The sequence below is a fragment of the Pagrus major genome, chromosome 19, assembly GCF_040436345.1.
Source record: "Pagrus major chromosome 19, Pma_NU_1.0".
In the NCBI taxonomy this organism is placed as follows: domain Eukaryota; kingdom Metazoa; phylum Chordata; class Actinopteri; order Spariformes; family Sparidae; genus Pagrus; species Pagrus major.
In genome coordinates this window covers 812,918-839,277 of record NC_133233.1, presented here as the reverse complement: position 1 = coordinate 839,277, position 26,360 = coordinate 812,918, and the positions used below count along the sequence as shown (strand labels likewise).

The 26,360-nt window shown below is 38.3% G+C and overlaps 1 protein-coding gene across 1 annotated transcript; it reads left to right on the top strand.

Annotated features, from left to right (window-relative positions):
* The first annotated feature begins 2,423 nt into the window (after positions 1 to 2,423).
* Positions 2,424 to 25,370, top strand: LOC141014905 (uncharacterized). The gene is made up of 5 exons (XM_073488847.1): positions 2,424 to 2,511; positions 23,271 to 23,446; positions 23,534 to 23,707; positions 24,083 to 24,127; positions 24,243 to 25,370. The coding sequence occupies exons 1-5, from the start codon at positions 2,424 to 2,426 to the stop codon at positions 24,528 to 24,530; spliced, it is 771 nt and encodes a 256-aa protein (XP_073344948.1). The 3' UTR covers positions 24,531 to 25,370.
* Positions 25,371 to 26,360: the final 990 nt, after the last annotated feature.

The following is a 26,360-nucleotide window of genomic DNA, read 5'->3' as shown; positions in this document are numbered from 1 at the left end:
GTAGTAGGCAGCGTCAGTTGCATCTCCGCTCACCTGCAGTGCATCAGCGCCCCTCTGTGGCGTAGTATCGCCAAATATCCTCTTCAATGCGGCCTTCAGGTTGTCAAACGTGAGGCTTGGACAAGCGGTAAGCGCCAACTGTTTATCTTTAACATTCAGTCCCGCAGTGTCTAGCAGCTTGAATGCTAACACTGCATCCGGGAGCTCCATTTTGAACTGGTGAATTCTGTTGTACCTCCGTTCAAACTCAACAATGTAATCCACTATCGAAACGCCATTGTCTTTCGTTATCCGGTCAAACTCCGTGTACCCCTCGTATTGGCGGTCCTTTTCCTCTTTCAAAAACACAGAGTCCAGTTTTTTCAGAAGTGTAGTCATTCCATTATCTTTGTTCAAATCCTCTGTGGCTACTTCCAGCGCGCTGTCCCTCGCTCTTCCCATTAGCGACAAGGCAACCGCCAGGGCCTGCTTCTTCTTATCCAAGTCAGTAACCAGTCTCCAGATTTCGACCTCATTTTTCCAGCTTTCGTAAGATTTCTTCTCATCAAACGCTGGCGGAACTTTATAATTACCAGCGGCCATCCTCTGCTACCAATATTGGCTCAATAACTACGACGACAACTGTAGGTTTTCATGACTTTACTGCAACCACAGCACATCAATAACAATGACAGACTTCCGCATTCCTCCCCCAGAACAAACCTGTAACTTGCACATGCGCAGTGAGAAATAAAGCACATAACAATTACAGTGAATGTTAGATTTGGTTAAATGTTGTCATGCCATTTTCATTTGGCTTTAGTCATTGGAGATGCATAGCCTACAAGGGATATTGTATACTATGTGCTATGTAGGTAGGTAGTAGGTGCACTATGTGCATCCCAAATGACGTAAGCCAAATGAACATGGCATAATAGTGAATTGAGAGAGAAGGAAGGCACACCTCATCCCCTAGGGTTGGACGATATGGAAGAAATATAGGGGGAATTACATAAATAAAAATATAAAAGAGGTTAATGAAACATTACAGATCAACAATTATATTCTAGCCTCTGTTGAGGACCATTTGGAGGTTTTTGTCACCACCACCGTCAGATAGAAAACCTGACGGTGGTAACGTCTGAAGGTGGTGACAAAAACCTACTCTTTCACATGATATGCATGAGTTGTTCACATTAGCCATCTTGTTTCCCCTCTGTTGCTAGCTACTTCAGACCTCTTCTTAAAAAGTACATTTATGTCATAATCTAATATTTTTTATACAGAAGAGACGGTGTTGACATGTTATGGTTGTGACAGTAGCAGTGTCCAAAAATATGAACAAGTTTAAGAGAAAATAGCAAACTTACGGGAGCTTGAGTGATCTTGAAGCATGCAGTAGAGCTGAAGGTTTGAAAATGGGGTCCTCAGGAATGTAGTTGACCTTGTAGTTGCCTGATTATATTGCTTTTTATAAATATCTCACGGTGGTGACGAATATGTGGGACACATTTTGAGCAACCACAAAATAATAGTAAATATTGTTCAAAACTCACTGTTTGTACATATTACAATGTACTCTGTCATGTGGTAAAGATATTATTCTTTTTTAATCAAGTTGAAATGATTCTTTTATCCGAGAACAACTGATTTTGTAGGCAATGGGCCAGCATATAATCATTAAATTAATAAAAAATAAAAATAAACCTATAAAAGAACCTTACATATGTGCAAAGGACCCCCTGATTATAACCTTGATTCTTTTTATTCATGAAAATGTTATTCATTTCCAACATAATTAGCACTTTTCTTAGTGGGGCATGTTTTTGCCAAAGTTTCAAGAATCAGTGCTTTAATAGTGTGTCTGGCAGACACTAGTGCTACACACCTCTACTTACTTACCTTAAAAAGTTAACAACAATTCATAATTACCTTAAAAACTCTAAATTTATCTAAATTCATATGGAGATTATAACATTGGAGGAAAGGGGGAGGGACAAATGAAGTGAAGAAATCTATCTAAGAAGAAACCACTAAAGCTTAAGGGACACAAAATCGGGAGGTAATAAAAGGAGGCTTGTAGGAGAGAGAGCTCACTTCTGCTCTGACCACAGGAAGAGAAGCACCTCAGTCAGCCAGTCAAGAACAGCCAACTTGTTTTCTTTTTAGTGTGCCTTGGCTTGAGGAAGTGCTACAGGTCAAAACGTCGCCCTTGGCACACGCTTTTTTCATTTATATACTTAAAAACAATTTAATTTCTTTTCATTTTACACACAAATTTATTTTTTTCATTTCATAGATCATTTTAGTTAGTTAAAAAATACATAAATAAATGTATTTTCATTTCGTAGACAACAATAATAATAATAATAAAAGTAATAATAATAATAAAAAAATATTTCAATAACTATAATTACATAAATACACAACTCCAAAACAAAACAATGGATGGGGGTTGGACAGAGGTACGCTACGGCAGGAGGCGCCAGCGCGACCGTCAACCCGGTTGGGACAGAGTGATTGAGGCTTCAAGTGGGAAGGACCGTGCACCTGCTGTTAGTGATGGGACTTCCGGCTGTTTTAAGAGAGCCGGTTCTTATGGCTCGGCTCACTAAAAAGAGCCGGCTCTTTCGGCTCCCAAGTGGCTCCTCCGATTTTTTTGTTGCTTAAATAAATTTATTACAAAAAATAATGTAAAATTATGTGTAAATTTAATTACTAATGTACAAATATTTATTATTTATATGGCTTATTATACTCAACAGAGTGCTACAAAAAATAAATTTTTAAGTACATAGCCTTTTACACAAACTGTCTTTATAGAGCTCTGGGTTGTGGTGGTGTAGTGTAGACACTGGGTAACCAATAAGTGGAATTTATCAGTTTACTACCTATTCAGTTTTATTCACAATTTTCAATTTCTGAACTGAAATGCTACAAATGCTGGAAGTGGGAACCATAGAAATATACAATACCATCAACATACAACCACAACTGTATGACCTTAACTCTGCATCAATAGATAAAAATAAAAATAAAACACAAATGTATTTCCCTCTTTCTTTCTTTGTGAAAACAAATGATTGTTTACATTCTCTATAAACGATGAAATTATTATTTTTACTCTTTACAAAGGCACCGGACAAGATGCTCCTTTCTCAACCCATGAGAACAATTCAATACCGGACGGTCTTCAATTCAAAATTAAAGGAAGCCTTCGTTCGTCCTTTAATTGTTGTTAGCAAAAAAAATATGTTTAGTGCTGGACAGCAAAAAATAAAAGTTATATAGAGCTCTATATGTGAAGTGTAATGTGATGTTTTGCCTGAAAATATCAGACGGGGCCAAGAGATGGCAGGCGGCAGCTGTCCTCCCAGTAGCCACAGGAAAAGCACAGTCTCTGCTCCAGTGACGACCCATTTGCAAGGAAACATCGTATTTATAAATGAAATGAAGGCAGGCTAATACAGAGCACTGAAGAGCAGGACACACATGTGAACTACACAGCAATAATGATCTTCTGAGCCCGCGATCCCTGCCAGAAGCACCATACTATTGGCTGTCGTAACGCTGCCGTAATATGACACCGTCTTTAACTTAAAGGGCACTACACAAAACAACACTAACAGAAAACATCAGCTGACTGAAACTACAGCTGGGTTACAACTGCAGCAGCAGCAACAGATGCAGCAGACACACTGGCACTTTCATTAGTAGAAGGTTCACTTCCAACTGCACCGATGAATGTACAGTTCTAATGTGCCTGTGCAGGTTATTTGTAGAGCCTGCTCGATATGAGATTTTAACCTTGCGTACTCTACACTCAATTTTACTGCGCTTCCTGCCGTCACTAATTTTCTCACGTGTTGTCTCTGTAGGGGCTGTTCTCTCTCTCACGCACGCGTCTCCCTCCCTCCTGTTTCTCTCTGTCTGTGTGTGCTGTGTATGTAACCCCCGCCCCTCCCCCCCTGCTCAGTGCGGACACATAGACGCCACCACACATCATGTAGTTGACCACTCACGTGCGGCTTGAACAGAACACCTTACAAAGTTAGAACAACAATTCATACTTACCATAAAAGTTGAAAACAACAATTCATACTTACCTTAAAAAGTTAGAACCACAATTCATACTTACCATAAAAGTGAAAAACAACAATTCATACTTGCCTTAAAAAATTAGAACAACAATTCATACTAACCATAAAAGTTAAAAACAACAATTCATACTTGCCTTAAAAACTTAAAACAACAATTCATACTTGCCTTAAAAACTTAAAACAACAATTCATACTTACCTTAACCCTCGTGTAGTCCTGGGGTTCTGACCCCAAGTTAAATCTTTTCCCGTCAAAATTGTTTTTTTATTCATCAAATGGTCTGAAAATAATGGAGGTTGTCCGGATACTATGCTCTTCATGATTGAAATAAATTTGAAATAATTTGATTGAATTATTGTTCAATCAAATTACTTGTCCTTAACAATTGTCCTCTGGGGTCAAAAAGACCCTGCAGCACAAAGTGGTGCGATGGAGCAAATTGTCACACCATACTGCTTTCCAAAACATCTTTGATCTTGGATGTTTGATGTGTGGGGTCAAGCAATGGTTATGACAACAACAAAAAAGGTCTTTTCTCACAGGTGTTGGAGCATTTCACATTTTAGTCTGAGAGAGACAGGCAGCACAATGAGGAGGCAGAGGCGGGTCAGTGACAAATAAGGGTTTGCATTATGAGCAATTAAAAAATGTTTTAAAAAATTGTTTTAAAAGCTTGAATCAGGTTTGCTAAAATGTATATTTTGTATTTATGTTGGTTTCATGTAATTTGAAATAGCAGTTGAACTATTTTTTACAAAAGGTAAGACTGATTGCCCCTGAAAACGTCAAGTGGTGTAACCACAACAAAGGAGAAATATTAAATATTTATTTCCACCTAGAGTGTATGCAAGTGTACTACTTGTAATATAGAGCAGGACGAATGCTGAAAACACTTTGTTTTCTAAATAATATTTGACAAATTATGTATAAACTGTTAAAAAACATGTTAATACATTGCAATAGAGGATTACATCTTATTCCACATGAATTTTCCTGTACATTATATTTTTATGAAAAATACTGGTTACACCAATTGAAACAAACCAGTTTATTATTTTCGATGAAGAAAAAACATCAAGATTAATTCATTTTTACAAATTAAACATCCAAAAATCATGTGAACTTGATATTTTATGAATTAATTTAAAAAACAAACTTCCAAAAATCATGTGAACTTGTGTTATTTTATGAATTAATTTAAAAAACAAACTTCCAAAAATCATGTGAACTCATGTTTTGACTGCAATGAATAAGTGTAAAAACATGTCAAAAGTTGTGTGTGTGAGGCTGTGCTGGAAGGGATAGAGAGAGAGGGAGAATTGTGTGTTTAGGGCTGTGTGTTCGCTTGGAAATGTTTCCAGTCCTCTGTCATGAGTTTTGAATGACGTGAGTTCAAATGTTCTGGCTCAGAGATTATGTGCAGCACATTAGACTCATAATAGAATAGGATGTCAGGTGGATGAGGCCAGGTGAAGACATTCTTCCCACCCAGTGGGTTGCATGCAGCTCACTTCCACTTCTTCACCCACCACCTGGATGACCTGTCCCAGGAAAGGCTTACTTTCATATCTGACCAGAATGAACTTGCCTTTAAGATCCTGCTGACAGTTGGTAGATGTTGAGGGAGGTCTTCTGATTGCAGGTTGCGGAGATCTACTGCAGTTGGATCATAGCGCTTGCAGATATCAGGTCTTGCACAGAAACATGACATTTCCCTCCACTGAATCGCAGCTGGCTCTTCAGAGGTCACTTGGTGAATTTTCAGTGTACCTTTTACGGCTGGGACATTTGTTGGGACTGATTCGTCGTACTTGGCAATGGCTTCCTTGGATATCCAAAAGTACTTGATGCTTGAGGGCTGATCCTTCAGGAAGTTGTAAAGTTCCTCAGCTGTCTGCAAGTCAGTGCCTCTTTGAACTGCTGTGTCTGCAGTACGCTTGACAGCCCCTCCCACTCCATCAGGAGCTCCTTTCCCATGCGATTTCTCACTGAAATTCCAAGTGACCCTTTGAAACCCACTCAGTAAAGGAACTGTGCTGAGAAGAAAATTTTTTTTCTTGTTCCTGTATTGGGTCACTGGTCCATCACTTACGATATGTAGAGTGGTGGGTGTGTTACATTTGCCTATGGCATCCTTCAATACAGGCTCCATGTGAGCCTACATGAATGCAGACTTCTGAGGTGTCTCATGGCTGTTGAATTGTACAGTGCATGGAGGTCCTTGAGAGAGTGCAGCAGTACCCTCCTTTGCTGCTTGATTTTATTTTTAGTTATTGTATCCTTTTTGCCTGATAACATGCGACTATTCTCATCCCTACAGAGAAAGCTGGCCACTTCCTCTCTTTTCATTTGTGAGGCTTTCTTTTTGTTTTTCATTTTGTTCTTTTCACTGACCATTTTCTTTTTTTTCCTGTTCCCTTTTAACTTTGCGACGTTCAGACCTCAGCTTTTCCCTCTCTTTCAGCACTGAGCTATAATATTTGTTCTTTCTTTCCTTTCCTTTCCTTTCCTTGCAGGGGTTGAGGATGCTTGCAGTCTCTCTACAACTGGCTGCTCATAGTCATGATCGTCCAGATGATTATGCATAGGCTCTGGATTGTCGAGATGCTGAATTTGCTCATCTGACGTGTCCATAGATTGTGGGGTTAAGTTGAGAACATCAGCAAGCACCCTTTTCTGTTCTCTGTTGTCTCGCTGGTACTTTCTCCACTCTTCCCTCAACTTCTCCTGCTTTGTTTTGGAAAGCTCAGCTTCTGGAGTACTTTTAGTCTTTCCCTCTCTTTTTCTCCTTTGATAACTAAATAGTAAAATAGAAAAATAAAAGCAATTAGCCTAAATCACTATATTACTCTGACTTTAACCTGATATTCTTTCAAAGTATTTCAAGTGTGTGTGTGTGTGTGTGTGTGTGTGCAAAACCACCTTTCGCGCCTTTTGGCAAGGTAATTGGCCCTTGCAGCAGGATATGCACCGACTTGTGCTCTGTGACGAGCCACTTTTTCTTTGCTTGATAATGGCATCTATTGGGGGAAAAGAGGCTCTATTATATTGCAATAATTATGAAACAATAGAAAGTTTATAAATGTAATTTTACAGATCTAAAGTTTAATCTTTGACTAACATTTCTCATATTGGAGTTTTAAGTCTTTTTGAAGCTGCTGTTCATGTTCACCATTGTCACTGTTCACCCACTTCATTCTGCTATATTATGAAATTACATATATTGCACTATATATTGCTTAACATTGTAAGTGAATGGAATACAAATATATATTAAAGCTAAACATTTAAAAAATATCAAAGCCATGCAAAATAATGATTTTATCCTAACCTTCCAGAGCTTTGATAATAAAGTTGTGGATAAATCACCACTTCTTCACGAGAAATATAACACGTAACACTTGAAAATAGTTCCACATAGTAAGTTAGTTCATATTACATCTTTAATCAGCATCATAAACTACTGATATTTGACAAAATCGGCCTCTAACCAAAAGGAATGTAATAAAAGTCAGATGGTGTAACCGGTTACACCATTTGACATTTCAATTTAAATTCAAATTTAACAGGCATTATGATGGACACCTATGTAAGCACGTGGCCTTGGTGTGAAGATTTCAAACACATTTTTTAAAATAAATACTTATTTTTACAATTATTATGAATGATAAATGTTTTCCTGGGGTCATACCATTTGACTTGTAACCCTATGCACACCTGACCATACCCTAAAAATGTCAAATTATCAAGATTTCCAAGAGAGTTACTACCCTCGTCATGCAGCAGTTAGGCTAATCAGGGGTCCTTCTCTGTGATATAATTTCCTGTCACATGGTCTTCTTGCACAAATTAACAAAATGGCTCCTTAAATGTTGGTTACACCACCTTGACACTTTAGGAAGTTGACTTTAGAGACACAATTCCCCAAATTAATTATAATATTCAGAGCAATGGTGTTCCATTTATTTTATTCATTATTAAACAACACAAATGTAAGATTATGCCAAACTAGTTGATAGGGTGTTTTATTGAGAATTTCACCTTTTTTGAACAAGTTTAACTATTTGGTACAAAGTTTTTATGGTTACACCACATTGACATTTTTGCCATTATCCCCTGAATATTCTCTGAAAATTGATTAAATCCAGAAATTTTAGATGAGGTCTTCAAAAAGAGAATGTATGCGAGTAATTTGTAAGTTTATTTTCAAATTTTAACCTTTTATAAATTCAACTGAACCATAAGAAGACAAAAAAATTGCGTCACGTCATTGACCCACGCGCTATACTGCACAGGAGGCTTGTGAGCTCATTTTTAACCATGTTGTGGAAAAGAATGACCAGGAGGACAATGCTGAACATAATGAGGAGGAAGAATCAACTGATGAGGAGGATTCAGGGTCAGAAGAGGAGGGAGGAGGGAAACCTTGGAACGATTATAGGCTCAAAACTCACATATGAAACTAACTGTGAAGCTGTGTGTAAAAAAAAAAGAAGAAAAAAAAAGGGCATCAGTGCCTGTTCTGTTTGAGGAAATTGAGTCGCTTCCACATTGACAAATCCATCATGACTCTCTTTTACCATGCTTTTATTGAATCCATTTTATTATTTGCACTAGCAGCTTGGTTTGGGAACCTCTCTTTGAAAAAATAAAAGCTCACTCAACCAAATAGTAAAGTGGTCTAGCAGGCTGATTGGTGAGCCACAACTCAACGTGGAGACCTTGCATACAAAACAGCTACAGCGCATATGTGGTTCAATTTTAAATGACAGTTCCCATCCATTGCACACTGAGTTTCAGCTTCTCCCCTCTGAGCGCAGGTTTACAATCCCTAGGTGTAGAACATAAACACGCAAAAACAGTTTTGTCCCTGCAGCCATTACACTGAGGAATAAGTCATAGCTATATTTTGCACAGGTGATTATTTATTGCTGCTTTTATTTATTTACTCATTGCTGTATTTATTTTATTTACTTACTTATTTTCTTTTTACTATTAGTATTGTAGTTCACTTCTGTGAGAACTTTTTAATTTGCCATTTTTTAATTTCCACTGTCCTAAGTTGGATGATGTGTGATATTTGCCTCTATGTTTTTTCCATATGTGTGTATGAGGACTCTACTGCAAACAAAATCTACCTCTGGGTACAAATAAAGTAACTTGAACTTGAAATAATGATGAGGTGATTGATCCAACATACGGACCACATGCTACTTCTGCCTCTGAAGAAGCCCCCACATCGCCTGCTGCAGAAATGGAAGAAGGGTATGAAGTGAAGGAAAATGATGAACATGATGATGAGGTAGAATCTGAAGCTGAAATGGAAGAAGTGTCAGAAGTGGAGGACTGCACTTATGATGATGAAGAGAAGATGAAAATCAACTGATGAGGAAGAATCTGAGGAAAAGGACCCAGCTGAGATAGAAGAATATTTCCAGTCAAAGGATGAAACATTGATCTGGTCTTCCATCCCTCCCAGTGACGAACGACGCATGTTGACAGCAGAGAGAGAGACAAACCACCATGGTCCAACCGCATATGCAAGGTCTCGTATTGATGACATAAAGTCCACTTTTGACCTGTTTCTGCCCAAGCCTATTGAATATGACAAACGAGGAGGGGCAACGTGTGTATGGCAACAAGTGGAGAAAGATGGATCGAATGGTCCTGCAGGCATATGTGGGTATGTTGATTCTCGCTGGTGTGTACCGATCCAGTTAAGAAGCTACAGCTAGTATATGGCAAGCCCAGTCTGGCATGGAAATTTTCCGTGCTACCATGACACTCAAGATGTTTCATAAAATATCAAGAGTGATTCCATTTGATGATAAAGACACAAGAGAAGATCGCCGTGCACGAGACAAACTTGCTCCCGTTCGAGACGTATGGGACAAGTGGGTGTCTCTCTTGCCGTTGATGTACGATCCATGCACTGATGTGACTGTGGATGAGCGCCTGGTCCCCTTCAGATGTCACTGTCCATTCAAACAGTACATCCCGAGTAAACCAGGGAAATATGGGATAAAATTATGGGCAGCATGCCATGCCGGGTTAGGGTTAGGTTGAAAGGCCAGGTTAAAAGGCCAAAAATCATCGAAGATTACAGTCACAACAAAGGGGGTGTCGATAACCTTGACAAGGTAATGCACATTTAATATTCATAATATTTATAATATATATGGAAAGGAATAATGCATTGAATTTGTGTGTAGGGAAATAAACTTCCTTTCCTGAATATGAGCTCGGGCGACAACTGGTGATACCTCACATCAAGCGACGCAAGGTCAGCATTAAGCTACATTTCTGTTGCTCTTCCTTCTCCCTATTCTGAAAAGTTAGTTTTGAAAAGTTAAATGTTTTGGAAATGAATGTTGACATGTTTATATGTCAGGTAATGAGTTGGAATAAAGTTGACTAAAAAGTTGAAACACAGAGGTGGGTGATAATTTATACTTTGTTTCATAAACAGTCAAACCAGACGGGGTCATTTTTGACCCGGGAGGACAACAGGTGTGATTATTTGCTGCCATTAAAAAAATTGAAGTGGTTTAAAAACAGCGTCCTAACTCTACTTTGACATATACCAGTCTGTGATGATCTATCAACACACGTGACTCGTTAACTATAGTCAGAATAATTGATGATTTTATTTATTTTTACTCAAAAACAAGGTAAAAGTTCATTTAAATGAGGTCTCATAGGCCTTAAATTTCAAATGGAATAAAGAAATGGTGTTAATGTGTTTGAATGAAGTTGTTATTAAAGGTGTAACACAGTATTGGGTAAAGTATCCACTTTATATACTTTAAATAACAGTCAAACCAGACGGGGTCAATTTTGACCCCAGAGGACAGCAGGTGTGATTATGTGCTGCCATTAAAACAATTCAAATGATTCAAAAACGGCATCCTCACTAAACTTTGACATATACCACTCTGTGATAAGTCAAATAGTCAAAATGATATAAAGTCAAAATAATTAGTTGTTTCATTTTAATTTCACTCAAAAACAGGGTATACTTTTATGTAAACAAGGTATATTGGCCCTAAATTCCAAAACAAAGGGAAAAAATTGTGGTAATGCAACTGAAGTAAGACGAAAGGTGTAACACAGAATTGATTGACAATTTATACTATATGCTTTAAATAACAGTCAAACCAGACGGGGTCATTTTTGACCCCAGAGGACAAAAGGTGTATGGCAATTGGGAGGACATTACAAGGGTTAAAAAATTAAAACAACAATTTATACTTACCTTAAAAAGTTAGTCTTAAATTAGATCATTTCATAAATACAAAAATTCATACTTACTTTAAAAACCTATATTCAGATTATTTCATGTACAAAAAGTTTAAATCCGTAGGGGAACTATAGTATTGCTCCGTAACGTCGAAAGGGGGAGGGACCATTGAAACACAAGAGTAGAGGGGTATAAAATGTTACGCTCAGGAGAAGGATTCCACCTTTGCTCAGACCACTGAAAGGGAAGCATCTCTCCACAAGTCAGTCAGACAATTAGCATTTGTTTGCAGGCCTGAAGAAAACCCAGACAGGGTCGAAACAATGGGTTATTCTTATTGTTATCTTTTATTGCTTGCTTTTATTGTGCTGGGACCTGAGTACATGTTTCGTTCTATCATGTGCAAACGTGAATTGAATGACAATAAACAAACCTTTGAACCTTTTGAGCTCTCCATCTTAAAATAGAACATTCTAGCTTCATAATTACATTAAGTAACTAACAATGAGTGACAAATGGGTTATTCAACCTTTTATTCAACAACTGAAATCTTTTACAGCAAAACTAAACATCTTTCTTTTTTATCAAAAATGATTTAAAAAAAATAATAATAAGAGCAGCTCTACATCATATCTTGAGTGGTCCACAACCCCTTGTTTTGTAAATAGTGGAAAATAAGTAAACAAATTAGTTGTGTTACCTCTCGTTGTGGCAACAGATGCAAGGCACTGTCGACGCAGAACACGTGTTTGGTCAATATCATCCTTCGTGTAGCCGAAATAATTCCAGATAACTGACGTCGCTTTTCTTTTTGGCACCAAGTCTTCGTTTTTGGTGATTTTCTCTTGTTCGTTGCTCATTTTTCAATGTTGTTACAAGCGACTCACTCCATGTGCAGGGGCGTGGTCTGCTGAGGCACGCTGAATAAGAACTAATGTGATTGGTGGATCGCTGCGCATGCAGAGTCCGCATGCACAACGTGTGTCAGGTACCCTTGAAATTAGATGAGTTCATTTGCTTCCTACATCGCAGGCCCTGCGATGTGACTATTGCGCACACGTACATCGCGATGACGATGCTCAAACGATATATCGTGCAGCTCTACCAAACAGTGTCTTGGAAGGAGAAGTGGGATCATGTAGACATAATATACTGACATATGTAGGTTAAATGTTCCCAGGGCCCATCCATTAACACTGTTAAAAGGCACGTTGAAAAACAGGAACCTCTGAGGAAGATAATGATGCTCCAACTGTTGAACTTACAGCTGGAATTACACAGATGGATGCAATGGGACAAAGAAACTTGAATTCAGTCTCCCACAGTTCTCCAGATATTCAGACCTAGGTGTGAATTCCACCCATGGACCCAACTTTAAGTACAGCTTTTGGTTATTCTACCAACCTTGAACATGTTGTAGCTGGGGTAGATATTGTCTTTTAATAGCTTTTGGACTCTGTACAGGAACCTCATATCACTGATAACACTGATGCTCAATAGATGGGTACCATCCATGTTTGGGGTGGTTTTAATCCACTGCCCTGTCCTAGGTTGTGGCTCCTGGCTATGTAAAAGCTGGCAAGAAGTTGTAAAGGAAAGCAGCAGAGCTAACAGGCTGAGGTGGGGAAAACGCAATACAATCAACAAAGGACTAGATTTGGATCAACTTCATTTGTCTGAATCAACCCCAATACTGGTCTTTCAGTTTTACTCAAGACATGTCTAATTTACTGTAGTACTGTGGTATGACTATTACTTAATGGAGTTTGTTGTAATTTGTTTTCCTCTGGGTTTTTTCAGAGTCAAAGTATATACACTCAGGGAGAAGAGGACAAGAGCCCAATACCTGATGCACTCTATAGTGATGCAGCAGTACAGTAGGACGCTATGACCCCTCCACAAGCCTTTTACCACCAGTCACCAGAAATGGAAAAAGGTAAAGTTTTAACATCAAACTTTGTTACTGTGCCCTCTTCCAAGGTTGTATTAATTTATTTCATGGTGCTGCATTGTGACAGGCAGTGTGTGCACAGAGCTCAACCCGGAGGGACGATAAAATGTTGAATGACAACAACAAACTCTTTTCTCTTTGAGAAAAGAACTATAATGAGGATATATGACATCGAATTTGAAATTTCTCTTATTTGCCCCTTGCATTGTTAATGGTTTTCAGTCTATTTTGGACAGGAATTTCACATTTTGATCTTCTAAATCTAAAGGGAAATTTTGACACATTTGAGATTCTCCTCTGAAAATTCTGACACCACACACAATACAGTGAAATTCAATGAAATCAGAATTATTGCTTTAGTAATATTTGGCCTATGTTTGTATATATTTATGTAGCACTTTTGTTTCTATTCTTTCTACCAGTTACTACTTATTTTATTGTAGCCTACAACAGAGTTAGGAAGTCCCTATAACAGATATATTCCTGTGTTGCAGAAGAACCTCAGCGATATTGATGAAAAATGACGGGCTCTGACTGCCATTGTTTTACATACATTCAAACTAAAACTTACACAAATATTAATATAAATGATGCTGGAGAAGCCACATCATCTGCCTTTGTCTGCATGTTTGTGGTGCAGTGTAAATACAGCAATATTATCTGGAGAAACCATCTTTGTGTTCATTGAGAAATTCTTAATGCCTATTACTAACCCAACATCTTCCCTTTCCCACCATTTTATACTTTCTCTTCCCCTGTTACTCTCTGTAGGTATTTCGAGCTGTAGGGCCTGGACCTGTACAAACCACCCTCTGCCCCATGATTCTGCTCAACACCCTCTGTAATATTGTCATTATTGTTGTCATTTCATTAGTATCATTGATATTGTCATTGTTTGTTATTTCCTCCATCTTGCATCTAGTGGAATTTGCTTTGCTACTCTCTCTCCCTCCCTCTCTCTAACCTGTGTTTTGATTTGACGCTACATAAATAAAATTGAACTGAATTGAAACATTGGAATTCTTAATCTGTGTGATGGAAGATCTGAAAATGTAAATAAAGATGTAATAAACAGAAAGACACACAATTACTGCTTTTGAACACAAAGTGTAATACTTTTTAATGATAAAACAGGTAACGTGGGTTCCACACAAACTTCTTACTTCCAAATAAATAATGTGAGGTAGACAATGTAGACGAGCAGTAGACTTAACACCACGACAAAACAGACCACGAGGAAAATAGTCATGGAGTTCTTTCCACAGCAGCACTACAAAGGAGGCAAAGGTAATCTGTCAGTCACTCTGGCCACTGTAATTCAGATTCTGTAGTCATGACCATTTTCTAGTGCAGCCACTTACGCCTGTCTTATTATTATGTTAATACTTTATATCACAGCTCACTTTTACAAGAGTACCAGGAAACATGTAAGGATGTATGTTATACAAGGTAATTACAGTCTTGGTGGTTTTGCTCATGAATTGGCAAGAGTAGAGTATGAAGTGTACAAGTTCAACATTACATGAAGACAGCACACATCTACATGAACACAAGAAAGTAAAGACCTATTTTTCACAGGGTGACTGTAATGGTAGCCATTATCATTGTGGTCCACCGGAATGAGGATTTGTTCCACGCAGGTTGGTTGCATGGTGGTGTAGACTCTAAATAAAAACAAAGAAAACTGTTTATGTCAAACCAATCCCTGAAATTCCACACGTTACAAACATTTTTGGCCTGTCACATACAGCGTTGTAAATTTTTCTTCCGGTCCACACAGGTGGCTGGTTAACACAAACAAAGGAACATAATTAAAAACATGTCTTGATAGCATTAATGATTATCCAGTCATTGTGTGTGTGTGTGTGTGTGTGTGTGTGTGTGTGTGTGTGTGTGTGTGTGTGTGTGTGTGTGTGTGTGTGTGTGTGTGGAAGCACAGTATTGTGTGCTCACAGGTGTCTATACCTCAATGTCCTTGATGTCTGTAAGGTACACCTGTCTTGGAGTCAGCCTTCACAAGAAGTATTGTATTTTAATTGTTTGCTATTACCCTGCCAGAGAACTACACTCTCAGGATGCAGGCTTACTTGTGGTTCCTACAGTCTCTAAAAGTAGAATGGGAGGCAGAGCCTTCAGCTATCAGGCTCCTCTACTGTGTAACCAACTTCCAGTCTTGGTCCATGAGGCAGACACCGTCTCTCTGTTTAAGAGTAGACTTAAAACTTTTCTTTTTGACAAAGCTTACAGTTAGGGTTGGCTCAGCTGAACCCTGAACCATCCCTTAGCTATGCTGCTATAGGCCTAGACTGCTGGGGGATTTCCCATGATGCACTGAGCTTCTATTTCTTTCATTCCCTCTTCATCTGTACGCATGCATGTCCCACTGATGCCTGTTACTATTCCAACATCTTCCCTTCCCGTAGTTCTCTGCTTTGTCCCCTCAGTATAAGTCTGACAAAGGACCCAACTTTTGCACACAAACTCCTAACATGAAAAATTAATTTAATAATGAGTAATTGAACTTGTGGCACAAATTACCACCACACTCTTACTCTCACACTCTTACTTTCATGTTCATAAATAATGCTCCCCTCTTTAAAAAATTACATTTTATTTTGTCCTTGCTAAATACAAAGACACCACTATATAGTATAGTACATGATGCCCTCAGAATTATCATACCAGTGCTGTGTTATATAAAACAGCACAATCAACTCCGTCTGTGATTTTACAGTAGAGGAGATTTTAAAGACTAAATGGGTGTCGATTTATCATATCAAATTCAGAAAACACACCTTTGATTTCACACAAAATATAACTTTGGAAAAAAGAAACAAAAAAGCGGGCAAACACCTTGCGCTAAAATTCAAGTGTAGCAGAAAACAAACAGAAAAGGTGAGCCATCACCCTAAATGTGTCACTTACCTGGAAATGAGCTTCGATTAGCAGTGAAGCTAAATGAAGAAAGAAACAGAAAATTTCAGGAAAAGACCAGCTCAGCAGCCGATCAGACCCTCCAGGATTTTGCAGGCCTTTTTTGTGATAGTTGCGGCCAAATATTCCTGATTTTGCGGCAAATATTTCTGAAAAGTTGCAATGAAGTTGCGGGAGCAAGTCAAAGTTGCGAAAAAAAAGTAAAAAGGGTCAATGACGTCAGAACAACGTCAAATTCACGGTTATTGGTCAACTGGAGGGACCTACCTCTCAGGTAAGCACCCTACATCTCGTAACCGGATGTGGCGCCCACAGTCTCCTTGCATATGCTTTCATGCACAGTGTCGCTTGTTTATAGCAACTATAAAACCCGTGGCGGGCGCTACGTGGTTAATTGGTTCCGAAATTGGAGAAGTCCGAGTCACTGCGCTCTGCTACAGCAAGGGAAAATAATGGCATATGTAGAGGTAAGATAGCTCACCTGACTTTGTCATTCCATTAAAATGAACGTGTCAGATAGTGTTTGTTCTGCATGAATTATTTCAAACTGCAGAATGAAAATTTTAAAACTTTAAAACATTAAAGAGTCCTATTTCCACTACATTGTCCTTAATTGTTGTTATATCATCTATAGTAATTCTGAGCAAAGAACATCAATTTTACTATGAACTCTTGCTACTTGATATTTAGCCCATAAAGCCAGCAAATATGAAATAATATTAAATATAAAATATTTCCATTGCTGAAACCTGCAGGGAGAGAAGAGGGTGCATGTGTAACAACGTGTCCTCATGCAGTGGTCTGACATTATCTGATTATAACTGGATTTATTGAGCAAGCCTAATGATAATAATAACAAAAAAATAATAGTCGCTTTGTAATTATATTGCATTAATATAACATGAGGGTTCAATAGACAGTAGTCAATTACTCTTGATAAAAAGAAACACCAGGGGGAGACAGATCCACTTTAAGGGACAGTATTTATTTCACTGTGCGGCTTCACATGTTAAGTTTCCTGTTTATCAGCTCTCATGTGACAACACTATCCACTCAGAGTCAACTGAAATAAATGCATGTGAACCAATTTCAACACATTTTTTTCAACTGTTTTAAAGATGCTTCTGGAAATATTTAATATGTTAATGCTAAATGTAAAACACCAGTATGAAAATAGGCAGTTGTAGATATACATGTAAAATAACAACATTTTATGAATCAAATGAATTAACTTGAGCTGAAACACATGAATTAACATAACCTTGAAGTTAATATGATAATGATAGAATTAGTGAAAATAGTGAGGGAGAGAAGAGGGCGTGACAACTTGTGAATATATAGAGGTCTGAGCTACTATTATCTCCAAACAAGGGCAGTTATTGTGCAAACCTCAGCAATTCAGTTCTGTGCATAGTAATAAACATAACAACAATAACAAGCAAAACATTTTAACAACTGTCAATCAGGTGAGATGATGCCACTTTCACTACTTTTGAAAACATTTTTCTTGGACAAAAAAAGTAGCAATTCGCCTAATTTTAGTGCAAAATTTGACATGATTAAGATTGTATTTCTGTAAATCATCATGTTATTTTTTCCATCTCTTCCATTTGAACACAGAGACCAGAGAAGGCCGAAGCGCAGAAAAATCCTGTGCCAGCAAAGTCTCCTCACCCCAGAAGAAGGCCAGGAATAAAACAGCTGGCCATCAGTGTCCTATTTGTGGACTTAGATACGTGGATATAATGCAGCATCTCAAAGTCACAGAGAAGGTGAAAAACAAAGAAGAGCTCAGTCTTTTAAGCAAGTTGGCTCACAGACAGTAAATATTTTGGAGATATTACCATTCACACACACACGCACATGGAATGGGGACTTTTTTAATATTACAGTGGTAAATCCATAATGAATTGAGCAATCGGAGAACATTGGATACAGCTGAGGCCATGCAGGTGCAGCATGTTTCCACAGGAGAGAGGGAACCCACACCGTCATCAGCGACCAGAGGAGCCTGTTCAGTGAAAGACTGCTCCTTCCCAAGTGTAGGACCAACAGACTTAAGAACTCATTTGTCCCTCATGCCATCAGGCTGTACAACTCCTCACTTGGGGGGAGGAGGAAATAGATACTGCAATACTGCAATACTGTGTCACTGTGCAATAACTTATTTATCCATTTATCTATTTATTCACATACATACCTGGACACTCTTACTTTCGTGCAATAATTTCTGTACATAACACATATACAGTCCTCTACATTTATATTTATTTTATTTTATTTTATTTTATTTTATTTATCCTATTTTATTTTATTTTATTTTATTTTTATTGTATTCTATTGTATTTTGTTCTATTCCTATCTTTATTTTCTATTTTTAGCTAAGAGTTTATTGTGAACTGTATGCTGCTGGAAATTCAATTTCCCTGAGGGAGTCATCCCAACGGGATCAATAAAGTGAAGTCTAAGTCTAAGTCTAAGTCTCTAACAACACACTTGGGATTCCACTCCTCATGCTGTCGACTTTAGTTTGCCAACAGTGTCAGAACCTTCTTGCTCATAACAACACACGACAACAGGAAGAAAATATGCAGTGAAACGGGCAATCAGTGAATCCTGCAAACACAGTGGTAGTGCTGAAGGTAAACAAAGATGATTTAGATTCTTCCAGACTGTAAATCATGCAAAGGTCATATGGGAGTCAAAGACCAAACCAAAGGGTATTGTAGGAGGACACTTAAACATTCAAAGTATTATTTCAAAACAAGATCAGGTTCAACACCTACTAACAGACTCTAATAATCTAGATTATTTATGTTTGATTGAAACATGGCTTAACTGTAATATCCCAACACATATGACTGATGTATCAGGTTATGTATGCTTTAGGAAAGTTAGATTGATGGGCGGGGGGGGTGTAGCAATGATTTATATAAGAGAGAGTTTTAAATGTGTTGAAATTAATCTTAGAGTGTATTGCTATTAATGTAGTGTTGTCAACAAAAATGAAATTTAATATTGTAATCCTATATAATCCTCCCTCACATGGTGTCTCATTTTACCAAGATCTAGACGAACTACTTAAACAACTAAATTGTAGCTGTGAAACTATATTCTTGGGAGACTATAATATAAACTGGTTGGACAAAGGTAGCAAGCAAAAATTAAAAACAATTTATTCAAAGCATAATTTTCAGCAAATAAGTAAAGGACCAACGAGACTTACTAAAGTCAGCAAAACCCTTATTGACTTGGTCTTCACTAATAGAACTGAGAGAGTGACAAAGACATACAATTTAATCACAGGCCTGTCTGACCACAATATGGTTTTAATAGTTAGAAAACTAACCAAAAAACGTCTAAAATCCTGGTGCAATGGTAAACCAGAGTTTGCAGGTATTCCAAAGAACAAAACAACACAATTTGAAAATGAGTTACGGTATATTAATTGGAACGATGTTATACAATCTTACAATGTAAACACCTCTTGTGATACAATGACTTTTACTGATCTGATGCAGAAATATATTCAGAAATTGAAACAGCCACGACGTTCCAGGGCTTCACCGTGGTTAAATAAGGATATTCACCAAATAATGAAGAAAAGAGATCTCACAAACAGTCATTCGTAACAAGAAATAATTCAGACACACTTATTTTCAAAGGCTTAAGAAATAAGGTAACAAAGGAGTTGCGTATGGCAAAAAGCTGTTACTTTATGCAACTAATTGCTGACTCAAAAGGAAAAAGCACAGCACTCTGGAAACATCTAAATATTTTGACTAATCGGGCATCAAATATGAAAAGATCTAACGTGGAACTGAATATAAATGGAAGAGTTGGTAATGATGTTTTGGGAATTGCAAACGAATTTAATACTTTTTTTTTTAAAATCAGTTGAGGAACTGGCGACTAATTTCCGACCAATTGAGTTCGAAGACATACAGAGAGATCTCTCGACTTCTTTCATATTAAAGAGGTTAATCAAAGTGAAATTGGTAAAGTTATAATGCAGTTAAGGCAATCTAAAGCTAAGGATTATTTTGGATTAGATACTTTATTTATTAAAAAACACAGTTCTGTTGTTCAAGTGCCAGTGACTCATGTAGTCAACTGCTCTATCAGAAGTAATGAATTTCCTGAGCCCTGGAAAAAGGCAATTATAACTCCCCATTCACAAGTCTGGTTCACCTGACCTGGTCTCTAATTATAGGACAATTTTGGTTCCATACATATCTTAAACATAGAGAGCAGTGGGTTAGGTCCAATTCCACCCTGTCAACTGTCCAGACTTGTTCAATGGGAATCCCACAAGGTTCTATATTAGGCCCTTTACTTTTTAGCTTATATATTAATGATTTACCAGATAGTTGTAACAGAGCCAGATGCCAAATGTATGCGGACGACACCGTGGTATTTGTGTCTGCAAAAACTCCTCAGTTGGAAGCCAAAACTCTATCAGAAGAGATGTCTGGTGTATCCCAGTGGCTCAGAAACAATCATTTGACTCTAAATTATAAAAAGACAGTATCAATGTGCTTTTCAATTAAAAGAAAAGCCAAAGAAAATTCCAGAGTAAAGATTGATGACATAGAGATAGATCAGATGAGTTCAAATTTTAGGTGTTATTTTAGATTCTCAGCTTAAATTTAATAGACATGTTAAGAAGCTGTGCAAAACTGTCAAGACCAACTTAAATTGCTTTCGCCTAACAAAACTTCACAGGAGGAAGAGGAGACCAGTGTGAAGGAAAGGGTTCCCCAGCTGTTTAAGAAAGAGCTTGAGCCCCTGTCAGACGAAGATTGGTGAGAATTGTCTTTAGCAGTTTCAGTCCATACAACAATCTTTGAGTCGTAAGTGAGAAAATTAACTTTTTGTCTTATCAAAAACAGATGGCGAGCTCCTCTGAAGATGAGGGGTCAGGTGATTGGCAGCCCCCAAAGAATGGAACAGAAGAAGAGGGGCAAGAGCAGGGCTCTGTGAAGCCAAGGTTTCCCCAGCTGCGCAAGAAAGAGTTTTTGCCCTCAGCCAGCCCAAGATTGGTGAGAATTTTCTTCAGCAGTTTCAATCCATTCAATGATATTTGAGTCCTGAGAGAGAAAATTAAGGTTTTGTCTTATCTAAAACAGATGATGAGCTCCTCTGACGATGAGGGCAGACGCGGATTAATGCACAGGCTTCCCTAGGCTGCAGCCTAGGGGCCCCACGTGTGGAGGGGCCCTGGCGTCACAGCCGTGGGGAACTGTTAAAACAAGGTGATTTCATCCCCCCGACTTTCTCCTAAGGTATTAAACCGTTTGCCCGCCCTCGCGGTGTACCAGCGTACTAAAATGGAGCGCACCTCAGTCCCCCATACATGAAAACCCATTGGCCAAGTTAGATTGATTGACAGCCATCAAGCCAATCACAGCCATTTGACCAAACCCACTAGTCCCGCCCCCCGGGAAAGTAAACACGTACATGCTAACACGGAGCTGCCGTCACTCGCTGCCGCAGACAGCGAACAGAGCAGAGGTATGAAACGGTTATTTAACTAGTTAATAATGTAGAATTTTGTCTGTAAATAACTAAACTATGTCTTGCTTTGTGGCATGTCCGCTAATATTAAGCAAGCCAGGTGGCAAACAAAGTTAATGCAAGCCAGGTAAAGTTAATGGTAACTGACAGATAGTTTTCTAGAGACATCCACTGATTTTGATATTATTCAACATTATTCTTTTTGTTAGGAATGCCAAACAGGAAGAGGCAGCAGAAGATTGACTTCTTTTTCAAGTCAAGTTGTCATTTAATTGGAGTTATGTGACAGGAGGGAAACAGAAAGCTAGCTTTCAATCCATAAATGCACTAATTCAATTTTATGGTAGTACATTCATATTCTTGCATTGATGCCATGTAGGTGTTCATTTACGTAACTTAAAGCTATTTGTTGGAGCTTAAAACCTTCTTTTCAATGAAGAAAATCTCCTACATCAACTCATCCCTGTTACTGCTCTCAGAAACTAGAAAAGAATTGAAATGAAGACAATGAAATGCAATAAAACTATTAAAATCTTAAATAATAAGAGGAATAAAATAATATAGAGTACAATAAAGGCTAGGATGAAAGATTAGTTAAAACAGATTAGAACAAGAAAATATATGTAAAATAATTAATAAAAAGCAGATAAAAGAACAACAAAAGAATTGAATGTTTCCTAATCAAAATCAAGGCTGTTTGTTTTAAGTTTACATAAAATATTTCAACACTTCCATGTTCAGGAATATTAACATTGAGTTCTTTATGTAGGATGTTTCTGAGGAAGGGAAATTCAGGAGTCAGGAGAAAGGAGAGCATGGAGAAGATGAGGGAGAGAACAGGAGAGAAGTTGGAGAGAAGACAAGATGGGGAGAACACAGGAGAAGAGAGGGAGAACACAAAAGAAGGAGAAGGGGAGAACATGAGAGAAGGAGAGGGAGATGGCACAAGAGGGAGGAACACAGTGTTCTTGCCAATTTCACTCACTCACACTTGTTCTTTAATAAGACATATACATTAATTTCTTAATACCATGGTATGTGATTGCTTGTGAATATATAATATCTTAGGTTAAAGAGCGTTGTGCTATAATATACATTTTGAATGCAATATTATTGGCATATCCTAGTGAAGAAAATCTAGAAATGCATCGCATTAGTTTTGGAGACTGAAATAGGGGCCAAAGGTGGTTGCGGTGCTCATTTGCTACCCCAGAACCCCCCCACATTTAAAATTGCTGCTCCACCCCTGTGGAGGGGTCCTTGAATTGGTCAGATTATTTTTTAAAAATTTAAATACACTTGTATAATTATGGTACTTGTACAATAATGGAAAAATTCATTGACCTCTATTGGTCCATGGGGTAATAAACAAACAAAACAGCACTGATTGGGCAGACATGGGTCACCTCATCCAATCAAGCTCATCGATTCGATTTGACCTACCTGTGTGCTAACTGGAGTGTGTGTGGATCATATTTGCCAAATATTCTCCTGCACTGTTACACATGGTGCAAAATTACATTTTTTCTGGGAGAGCATGATGCATAAGGGGGGGCCCACATAAAAAATAGCCTAGGGGCCCATGACTACCTTAATCCTCCTCTGGATGAGGGGTCAGGTGATTGGCAGCCCCCCAAGAATGGAACAGAAGAAGAGGCCAGTGTGAAGCTAAGGGTTCCCCAGCTTCGAAAGAAAAGGCCTACACCCACACCCAGGAACAGACTGGTAAGAGTTGTCTTAAGTAGTTTCTGTGCTTACAATAATGTTTGTGTCTTAAGTGAGAAAAATAACTTTTTATCTAATCTAAAACAGAGCTCTGAGCTGAGCTCCTCTGAAGATGAGGGGTCAGGTGATTGGCAGCCCCCAAAGAATGGAACAGAAGAAGAGGATTCTGAAGAGGAGGAGGAGGAAGATGGGGCCAGTGTGAAGCGAAGGGTTCCCCAGCTGCGAAAGAAAAGGCCTGCACCCACACCCAGGAACAGTCCGGTGAGAGCTCCAATTTAATGAAGTTGGAATTTCTTTAATCCACCCAGTCATAGCCATGACAATAGCATTTCATGATGATGATATGATAACTGACAACAATGGAGGTAAGGAGAGGAAGTGAAGTCAAACTAGCCATAATTTCCCTAATCTCTATTATCCACCCAATTATTCTGTTTGAAGGTTGCTGCAATTCTAAATGACAATAACATTTCATTTTAAGTATGATAACTAACAACAGCAGAGCTAGGGAGAGGAAGTGTTGGTAAACCTAGATTTGGTTGAAAAAATTTCCACATTGAAGCCACTGATACAGTATATGGAAACTTGGCCTTCACTATTTTGTGTATCTGATAATATGGGGTTTTCTGTCTGTAGGAAATGACAAAAAAGGCAAAGATGGCTGCACAAGTCCCTCCCCGGGTAGGTGTACGTCACAATAAACAAAACCAAAGATCTGGAATTGGTACATTTTCATTGAGAACTTGTTTGTGTTTGTTTTTGGTTTTGATGTTTCTTGTTTGTTTGTTTTTGTAAGATGAAGCAGGCTTGTGTAAGGCCAGTCACAGCTAAAACCTTGGTACAACCTTCACAGAATGTTCATCGCAAGTCAAAGCTGTGTGACACCACAGAGGAGAGAAAGACCTGTGAGGAGGAAAGAGAGAAACAGCAGGAGGAGCCATCAGAGGAGGAGAGAAAGACTTGCAAGGAGGAAAGAATGAAGCTGCAGGAGGAGCCATCAGAGGTGGAGAGAAAAACCTGCGAGGAAGAAAGAGAGAAACAGCAGGAGGAGCCATCAGAGGAGGAGAGAAAGACCTGCGAGTAGGAAAGAGAGAAACAGCAGGAGGAGCCATCAGAGGAGGAAAGAAAGACCTGCGAGGAGGAAAGAGAGAAGCAGCAGGAGGAGCCATCAGAGGAGGAAGGGTTAGAGGCAAGAAGAACGACATGGAGAAGAAGAGACAAAGGAGAGAGGGCGTCCAAGGAGAAAAGGATCAGGTGGAGAATAGGGAATGAAAGAGAAGGGGGGATGTCCGTGGAGAAGAGGACAACATGGAGACAAAGAAGTCAAAGTGGAGAGAGGGCGTCCAAGGAGAAAAGGATCAGGTGGAGAAGAGGCAGTGAAAGAGGAGGTGGGATGTCCGAGGAAGAGGATGTCATGGAGCAGGAGAGTTGAAACACTAAGAGAGATGTGATAGGAAAAGAGATGATGTAAAGAAAAAGTGAAAAAACACGAGGAAAAATGTTTTCACATAAACAAATTTGGAGATATTGTTTCAAATTAAACATTGTTTTGAAAAACATCAAAACATGTCTACTGTACAAGTTGACAGACAGTCAGTGGTCCTCTGACTTCCAAGTTCAACAGATCAACAGTTAGCCTATTCAATTTCTACAACAATAAACAAGGGAAGATACAAAAGGTAGCACGTAAATAGTGTTGAGTTGTTATGAAAAACTTTCCTGTATCAAACTAAAAATCATGGTATCTTTTGATTGGATCAAGTAAATAGACAGTGTAGAAAAAAACCCTGAATATAACTGAGCTTTGGCTTTGCTGCCAGATAATTAGTAGTTAGCTACAGAAAATAAACATAAATCCTATCTTTTGTCAATTGGCAGTGTCAATCAATTTGATTTCCATTTTGCATTGTTTGAGAGTCATAAATAAACCTTGACTGAGTCACCAGATTATCATTGTTGTAGTAAAATTATGTGTGACATCACACCAATATACTGTTTGGACTGACTGGTCTCCACAAAGGCTGTACATGTCATCTGAAAGATATCTTGCTGAAGCAATGGCATAATGTTTAATGTTGTTATGAGAAGTCTTAAAATATTTCTGGTTCATAATGAGACTATGGCAAGATAAATTAGACTGTGGGGGGTTGCCACATTCTGGGTAATTAATGGAGAACACTGATATTAAAGTTAGAACCGCTTGTGGGTTAAGTTGAAGGACAATTCATTTGTTGGCAAACCAGTACTGCAGAGACATAAAGCTTCTTTGTAATATTTGGTTGCACTAGGGCTTGTGATAATCACTCACCCTCTCTTCTAAGGTTATCATCTCAACTTCTTAGCCGTGATCTATGCTGCCTAAAAATGTTAACATTGTTCAGCCCTCTGAATAATGTCTACTTTTCTTATTCCACTGGCCTTGCTTTGAGCTTGTAATAATAACTCTGTGACATGGTATGTGTTTAGGGCTCCTTTGAAATTTCTTACTGTGTATATACATTTTTTATCAAAGCTGTTGTCTTCATATCTAATGTATCTAGATACAAAGACATCTCTAGAGGAGCATTAGAAACATCAGAATTCGTCAAATGTCATATTGTATTCCACAATCAGCGCAGTGTGCTAAGTTATACATATGATTTTACACATGTCAGACACCTCTGTCAAGACATGAAAGAGACCCAATGGGTTTTAACAACTGAGGTGCGAGTGACTTTGGAATCTTACTGTAAACATGTACTTCTCTAAGTTACAATATATCAAAAAAAAAGCAATTACACTGACTTACCATATACTCCCGAATTGGAAGTCCATCATCCTCACCAAGGTAGAGGCAAAGTGCCTTGAGAACTGCTGCCTTTTTGAGATTAACATCACTTGTAGCCTGTGTGAAGAGATTCCACCGATTAAAACA